This window comes from Bos taurus, chromosome 5 (genome assembly GCF_002263795.3).
Source record: "Bos taurus isolate L1 Dominette 01449 registration number 42190680 breed Hereford chromosome 5, ARS-UCD2.0, whole genome shotgun sequence".
NCBI lineage: Eukaryota > Metazoa > Chordata > Mammalia > Artiodactyla > Bovidae > Bos > Bos taurus.
The window spans coordinates 57,030,802-57,039,014 of NC_037332.1; the positions used below are offsets into that span (position 1 = coordinate 57,030,802).

Here is an 8,213-nt window from a genome sequence, read left to right on the forward strand (position 1 = left end):
TCTGATGGTCACGTGGAGCTCCTCGCCACGCAAGTCTGGGTCCTGCGATCCACCGGGGTCCTTGCTGTCTGGGAGCCGCTCCTAAGCTGCCTGTTCGCGCGAGAGTTTGGAGGGGCGGGTTTGGGGTCGGTCTCCGGTGTGCGACGCGTACTGTAGTGCCTCTGAGCCCTGCTTAGGAATCCACTTAGGACTCGAGGAGCTGGCTCAGGCAGTCACCGGGGCACCCCGTGTCTGGAGCGCGCAGCAACGCTCTGGAGAAGCCTGGACAGCCCCGCTCCCCCGCAGCCAGGTGCTAGGGTCGAGAGCTAAAGTGAGAGGTCGGCTGTCTTCCAGTGCCTGGGCCACGGCGGCGGCCCTGGGAGCAGAGGTGGGATGGATCCGAGTGGCACTGAGGGTCGGGGTTGGACTGGAGCGAAGGCAGTGGTGGGGTCTTTACAAAGGGGGCTGGTCCGCACGGAGGAATAGCTTATAGGCTGGAGGTGGGGATGCACCAGTCTTCGGTGCTGGGTCCAAATAGGCCCTAGTTATTTTGTGCTCTTCTCGCCAGTCAGCCACCTCGCTACCTCTTAGCCAGAATCAGCTACTCTCCTTGCCAGCAGCCCTTCTGTGCCTGTCATCCTTGCTTAATCCCAGCCACCAACCCATGACTGCCACATAGCCCTGTGATCCTAGGCAGCCACCGCTTAAGTACCAACATCTGAGGGCTCACCTGTCGACGTAGTATCTGGAACTAAGACCCAAGTCCCAAGCCTGCTCTCTCACCCACTGCCCCGGGGCCTCCGGGACATCGAGCGCCGGAACAGAGGAGCCCCTTTGTGTCCAGGCCATTTCCTGGAAAGTAGAGCCAGATCACACTGAGGCCTTTGTAGGCTTGGGATGAGGGATGAGGAGGGGTGGTGGTGGCGGGGATTAGAGGCTGACTGGGTGTCGTGGCGGGCGGGGCGGGGCGGGGGAATGGAGTAGGCTTCTCACATCTATGCTTTAAACCCAGGTGGAGCATCCCCATTGCGTCAAAGATGAAAGGCTGGGGTTGGCTGGCCCTGCTTCTGGGAGCCCTCTTGGGAACTACCTGGGCCCGGAGGAGCCAGGATCTACACTGTGGAGGTAAAGGCACAGAAGAAGAAATGGGAGGAAGCAGGGTGGGATGGGGAAGATAGAGCCTTGGAGAGGATGGGATCCAAGGCCTGGGAGAAGGATGAGTGGAAGCCCCTAGGTTGATTCCTTTCTCCCCTTACCCCCTTGCATCAGCTTGCAGGGCTCTGGTGGATGAACTTGAGTGGGAAATTGCCCAGGTGGATCCCAAGAAGACCATTCAGATGGGCTCTTTCCGAATCAATCCAGATGGCAGCCAGTCAGTGGTGGAGGTAATTTGACTGTTCCCCCAAATAGCTCACTCTAACTTTGAATGAGAACTCAACTAATGAGATATCTAAAAGATTGGGCTGTTTCATTTGGAAGAGGCTGGAGGCTTGTATCCCATACATTTGCTTCCCTGGCTCCCTAATACAGCAGAAATCCTAATACTTTGTAGAAGTTGTAGAAGTTGTTACAACTTAGCGTGCATGCAACTGTCTGATGCTCTCCTTTTAAGGGCAGGTATTAGCCTCATTTTAATACCAAATAAATAAATAAATAAATAACCTTACAGCCATAAGAATTAAAGAAATTCAAAGGAAGAGAACACATAGTGACCAGGGTTAATCAAAGAGGTCATTTATCTATAATTTGGAAAGACACCTATTTTATTTTTTCCACTTGTATAATGAGGTAAAATAAGATCACATATTTGAATGGACTTTGTTGTTGTTTAGTAGCTAAGTTGTATCTGACTCTTTGCGACCCCATGGACAGTGGCCCTCCAGGCTCCTCTGTCCATGGGATTTCCCAGGCAAGAATACTGGAGTAGGTTGCCATTTCCTTCTCCAGGGAATCTTCCCCGACCCAGGGATTGAACCCAGGTCTCCTGCATTGGCAGGTAGATTCTTTACTGCTGAGCCACTAGGACTTCAGAATTACACAAATCATAATGGTTTTAAATTGGAGAAGGCTTTTTAGAGTAGGTTGTTCAAGATAGATTTGGAAGGAAAAGTAAGGGTATAAATTATTAATGTACAGAGGTAGAAGAATATGACCCAAGGCTGAGGACATTTCTAGGTGCCTTATGCTCGCTCAGAGGCCCACCTCACAGAGCTGCTAGAGGAAGTATGCGACCGGATGAAGGAGTATGGGGAACAGATCGACCCTTCCACGCACCGCAAGAACTATGTACGTGTCGTGGGCCGAAATGGAGAATCCAGTGAACTGGACCTACAGGGCATTCGAATTGATTCAGACATCAGTGGCACCCTCAAGTTCGCGGTGAGCTATGGGAATGGGTAGCTGATTCTTGAAAATTAGGGGAGTTATTGGAGAGCCCAAGTGGAAATTTGAGTTCATATCCTTCTCCTCCTCTCTGGAGGTGGAGACCAGAGGCTTCCCCTTGCTGGCTTCTCTCACTCCTTTCTCCCTTGGGTTGACAGTGTGAGAGCATTGTGGAGGAGTACGAGGATGAACTCATTGAATTCTTTTCCCGAGAGGCTGACAATGTTAAAGACAAACTTTGTAGTAAGCGAACAGGTAAGCTACGGTCACTTTACCTCCTGTCCTCACATCTCTGTGGAACCTGGCGCATTTTCTAGTGTGTGTCCCACTCCCTGTCCTCCAGCACCCCCCAACACCTCCTCCTCCAGCCTACTCTATGAAGTTAACTTAAGAGTTACTTATGGCTTAGGGACTTGGGTTGATCCTCTGCATTCTCTTCCTATCAGCTTTCAGAATTTGTGGCTCCCTCACCTGAGATACATAGAGGGGAGAGGATGATGGGAGAGTTTTATCATTTTAAAGTCTATGCGGGGGGGTGGGGGACTTCCCTGGTGGGCCAATGGTTAGGACTCTGCACTTCCACTGCCGGGGGCATGGATTGGATCCCTGGTCAGGAATTAAGACCCCACATGCCTTGAGATGTGGAAAAAAAAAAAAAAGCATATGATCCGAAAAATGGTGGTCGGTGTGTGTCAATTTGTTTTGGGGTATTTTCTTGATAGTGGCATATATCAGCGTGAGAGTGGCATTTTCTTTGAAACTGTCATGTGCTATTTGCAGATCTATGTGACCATGCCCTGCACATATCCCATGATGAGCTATGAACCACTGGAGCGGCTCAGACTGACAAGCTTGATGGATCACCCCCAGGAGGGGAAGAGGGTAGCGATGCCTTTTATATTATGTTTTTACTGAAATGAACTGAAAAAATATGAAACCAAAAGTATGAACTGTGTTGTCTTTTCATGCCCAGAATTGGCCCTTACATTATGCTTGAAAATAGGAGATTCCAGACAGGAAGAAAAAAAAGGGAAGGAAAGGAAAAGCTTTGGGAATTGTATAGAGCTAAGGTAGAAGGGCAGGAGGAGAAGGGGACGACAGAGGATGAGATGGCTGGATAGCATCACAGACTCAATGGACATGGGTTTGGGTGAACTCCGGGAGTTGGTGATGGACAGGGAGGCCTGGTGTGCTGCGGTTTATGGGGTCACAAAGAGTTGGACACGACTGAGTGACTGAACTGAACTGAAGGTAGAAGGAGCCTGAACCATAATTCTTTTGTCATCTGAAATTCCTGATGGACTAACAAACTGGATAAGCATTTATTCAGTGCTTACTCAATATAATGTGTTTAGAGTCTAATTATTGTGAGAAGAGGAACCTCTGTGTTTAAGCTAGGGAACATGAATAAGTGTATAGTAGTATAGGGCTTCCCTGGTGGCTCAGTGGTAAAGAATCCACCTACAGTGCAGGAGCTGCAGGAGATGTGGGTTCAATCCCTGAGTTGGGAAGATCGCCTGGAGAAGGGAATGGCAACCCACTCCAGTATTCTTGCCTGGAGAATCCCATGGACAGAGGAGCCTGGTGGGCTACAGTCCATAGGGTCGCAAAGAGTTGGACATGACTGAAGGGACTTAGCATGCATGCATGCATTCATGGTAGTATAGGATTCTAGAAATTAGTTGTATTCATACTGATGAAACATAAGATAGAGCGCAGTCCTAAAGGAAATGGATTATTTTATCCTCTGTACCCTTCCAGATGGAGGGATCAGCAAGAGCAGACAGGAAAGGGCAAATGGATGTGATCATCTCAGCTGACAAGTAAGGGCTTTGTCAGATAGGGAGAGATGAGGTAAGAAATGTTATTGAAGGAAAGGTCTTGCTTTCAGATTTCATGCCAACAGCAACATGTCATCTCCATCCCTAGCTATGGCCAATGTGGACTATAAGTACACTACAGTGTGGACTACACACACTTTCTGTGCGTAGAGATTCTGTCCTGGGACACAGGATGAAAATGTAAAGGATACTTCTTTGAGGAGCTTCTAAAACACCCTGATCCTAAAGTGGCTGTCTCAGGGTTTGGAATGGAACATCTGTCCCAGGGAGAAACACCTGTTACTAAGGTTTATTACATTTCAAAGACTTTTTAAAAATTATTTGGCTGTGCAGGGTCTTAGTTGTGGGAACTTTTACCTGCAGCATATGGGATCTAGTTCCCTGACCAGGGATTGAATGGGGTACCTAGCATTGGGATCGCAGAGTCTTAGCCACTGGACCACCAGGGAAAGCCCCATTTCAAAGACTTTTTAAACTAAGCACTTTAGAATCTAAGGGCCCTTGGAGGTCATAGATACCCCCAAGGTCATCTTGCAGGTTCACTTCTGCAGATGAAGTAACTGATTTTACCGATAAAGAAACTGAGGCCCACAGAAACCACAGGTCCTCAAGTTCTGTATTTAGTGGCAAAACCAAATCTATAAGCTAATGTTCCCAAATGTCAACTGATCTAATATAGCTGTGAAGTAGCTTCTGTATTAAGTCTTTTTTTCCCCTCTTCATACCTTGCACTAAGCCTGGCACATGTTCAGCAAAGCTTTCTTGTACCAGAAATCCCTATGAAATCTAACTAGCTCAGAGCAAGCACCCTGATACTAGTTGACAACTAAATTCAGGGTCAAGTGCTAACTCTTTCTCTCATCAGTCATAAGAAATGTATCCTGTCAAATCACTTTTCTAGCTGTTACTACTAAGCATTATGTCTTCTGTGATGCAGGTGAATAATGTTCACATGCTTCATTCCCCTATGAGTATCCCCAGGATTCTGTCCATTGTCTGCTTGCAGTCTGAAAAGTTCTTCCTCTTCCACCAGAAAGTTTCTCAGAAACATAAGTGAGAGTACTCTTATGGGGAACTCAAAACTCTTCTAATTTACACACCAAAAAGATATTTACAAATTTAAATAAATAAAACAAGTTACTTGTGATGTGCCTCATTAGTTTGTCAAGGTACAGCTGTTAAGAATGTTCCAGACCAAGAGTTTTTGCCACTGGGACACAGGCATGTGTCTCATATGGGAAAGAGTGGATCTTATCATCCTTGACTTGATCCTCAGAAGGTCAGGAGGATATATTTTGCTTATCTCTCAATTCGTACCACAGGTTAGCACAAGGAACCCATGAATTTTTCTGAACCTTTCTGGAGGCTACTAAAACTATTCTAGCCTAGTATTTGGTAGAGCATATACTCAACCCTGGCCTTCCCTGGTGGCTTAGACAGTAAACAATCTGCCTGCAATGTAGAAGACTGGGGTTTGATCCCTGGGTTGGGAAGATCCCCTGGAGAAAGAAATGGCAACCCATTCCAGTATTCTTGCCTGGAGAATTCCATGGACAGAGGAACCTGGTAGGCTACAGTCCAGGGGGTCGCAAAAAGAGCTGGACACAACTGAGTGACTCACACTTTGACTTTTCACTTTCATACTCAACCTCATATTATATGGTTACACCCTAAATTTTACATGCCTTCTAAATGAGTTTATCAGAAAAATGTTAGCATTTAATGCAACATTCCCAAAGACAATGTGATAGCCTTGTTTCTTTTGTTTTTGGTTTGGTGAAGCTTACAGGATTTTAAGAAGACTCTTGAGAGCCCCTTGGACAGCAAGGAGATCTAACCAGTCCATCCTAAAGGAAATCAGTCCTGAATATTCATTGTAAGGACTGATGCTGAAGCTGAAACTCCAATACTTTGACCACCTGATGCGAAGAGCTGACTTATTTGAAAAGACCCTGATGCTGGGAAAGATTGAAGGTGAGAGGAGAAGAGGATGACAGAGAATGCTATGGTTAGATGGCATAACGAACTCAATGGACATGAGTTTGAGTAAGCTCTGGGAGTTGGTGATGGACAGGGAAGTCTGGCATACTGCAGTCCATGGGGTCGTAAAGACTGAACTGAACTGATAATAGTTTTAGCTCCCCAAACAAACTCAGGTACTTGGCAGTGACTGGACTGCCAGGGAATTCCCAAAGACAGTGTTAAATGAGATCCAGGGTGACTAGGAAAATGTATTGTGTGAAAATCTAGTCTATGTTTTAGAGGATTTTTTTTTTTTGCTGTAAAAGGATTCTAAGCAGGAACAAAAATCCTTTAAATATAAGACAAAAATGAATAATAAGGGAAAAATAAATATTTTACTTATATAACACACTTATTTAATCTTTATAACTCTAAGAAATACTAGATATTACTCCCATTTTGCAGATGCAGAAAACAAGCTCAAAGAGGGTTGCGGTAGCCAAGGCTTCATCCCCAGTGATCACCTCATGCCTAGGCCAGTGGAGTCTTCATATAGTCCCTAGTGGCTCTGTAAAGTAGTACTTCTTTTATTTGTTTGAAAACTACCTTCAAGTTTGAATGCAAGCCCTCTGAATCTAATAATGTACAGTGAAAAAGCACTGTATCCACTTTTCAGCCTTTTTCCAGCCTGATTATTCCTTGTAAGAAGTCCATTCTATCCCCCTAGTCTTCTTAGGTGCTAAATGTTTGTCTCTCCTACCTTTATTACCTGTATACTGGGAAGGTCATCATTTATCATGTATTTCAGGTATGAGTGTACAAAGGTTTTACAGGATGAATGAGACTATAGTTCTTTATCTTTTTGTTTGTTTAGTTCCCCAACCAGGGATCAAACCCCTGCCCCCTGCATTGGAAGTGTGGAGTCCTAATTACTGAACCCCAGGGAATTCCCTATAGTTCTTATCTTTTAAAATATCTTTAAACATACCACTGAGCTAATGTGCCCAAGAGACAGTTAACAATGACTCAAAGTCCCCTTCCTGAGTTGCAGCTGATAATATACAGTCATCATCATATAAACAATACAGCTTAGTAGTTACAATACAGCTTCTGGAGTGAGGCCAACCTAGGTCTGAATTCCAGCAATGCCAATTATAAGCTATGATCCTGAGTGGGATACTTTATCTAAACCTTGGGTTCCTCCTATGTAAAGATACTACTATTACCTACATCCCTTAGAGTTGTGAGGATCAGTTAAGGTAATGCATGTGCCACATTTACACAGTATCTGGAAATAGTAAGCACTCAACAAATTTTAGTTATTACCTATTTAAGTAAAGGAGTTTGGTTTCAGTTCAGTTCAGTTGTTGATTCGTGTCCAACTCTTTGCGACCCCATGCACTGTAGTACACCAGGCTTCCCTGTCCATCACCAATTCCTGGAGCTTGCTCAAACTCGTCCATTGAGTCAGTGATGCCATCCAACCATCTCATCATCTGTTGTCCCTTCTCCTGCCTTCAATCTTTCCCAGCATCAGGGTCTTTTCCAATGAGTCAGTTCTTCCCGTCAAGTGGCCAAAGTATTGGAGTTTCAGCTTTAGCATCAATCCTACCAATGAATATTCAGGCCTGATTTCCTTTAGGATGGACTGGTTGGATCTCCTTGCAGACTCTTGAGGGACTTTCAAGAGTCTTCTTCAACACCACAGTTCAAAAGCATCAATTCTTCAGCACTTAGATTTCTTTATGGTCCACCTCTCACATCCATAAGTGACTACTGGAAAAACCATAGCTTTGACTATACAGACCTTTGTCGATAAAGTAATGTCTCTGCTTTTTAATATGCTGTCTAGGTTTGTCACAGCTTTTCTTCCAAGGAGGAAACATCTTTTAATTTCATGGCTGCAGTCACCATCTGCAATGATTTTTGGAGCCCAAGAAAATAAAGTCTGTCACTGTTTTCATTGTTTCTCATCTATTTTCCATGAAGTGATGGGACCAGATGCCATGATCTTAGTTTTTTGAAAGTTGAGTTTTAAGCCAACTTTTT

At 45.1% G+C, this 8,213-nt stretch overlaps 2 protein-coding genes and 1 non-coding gene across 6 annotated transcripts in view; 2 read left to right on the forward strand and 1 right to left on the reverse strand.

Annotated features, from left to right (window-relative positions):
* Positions 1 to 8,213, reverse strand: part of IL23A (interleukin 23 subunit alpha) — a 32,988-nt gene that overhangs the window by 21,414 nt on the left and 3,361 nt on the right. The gene's annotated exons all lie outside the window — the stretch shown is intronic.
* Positions 292 to 3,304, forward strand: CNPY2 (canopy FGF signaling regulator 2). Its single transcript, NM_001075267.2, has 6 exons — positions 292 to 367; positions 992 to 1,104; positions 1,249 to 1,364; positions 2,155 to 2,358; positions 2,520 to 2,616; positions 3,142 to 3,304. Exons 2-6 carry the CDS (start codon positions 1,017 to 1,019, stop codon positions 3,183 to 3,185), a joined length of 549 nt encoding a protein of 182 aa, NP_001068735.1. The 5' UTR covers positions 292 to 367; positions 992 to 1,016; the 3' UTR covers positions 3,186 to 3,304.
* On the forward strand, positions 426 to 491 carry MIR12054 (microRNA mir-12054). Its single transcript, NR_162430.1, has one exon. It is a non-coding gene; the product is annotated as a microRNA mir-12054 (primary transcript).

Excerpts from the sequence above, each read along its gene's own strand:
- CNPY2 (NM_001075267.2), top strand. The coding sequence starts at position 1,017 with ATGAAAGGCTGGGGTTGGCTGGCCCTGCTTCTGGGAGCCCTCTTGGGA. Across the intron at positions 1,105-1,248 it reads CCAGGATCTACACTGTGGAG|CTTGCAGGGCTCTGGTGGAT; the intron begins GTAAAGGCACAG and ends CCCTTGCATCAG. Across the intron at positions 2,359-2,519 it reads GTGGCACCCTCAAGTTCGCG|TGTGAGAGCATTGTGGAGGA; the intron begins GTGAGCTATGGG and ends TTGGGTTGACAG.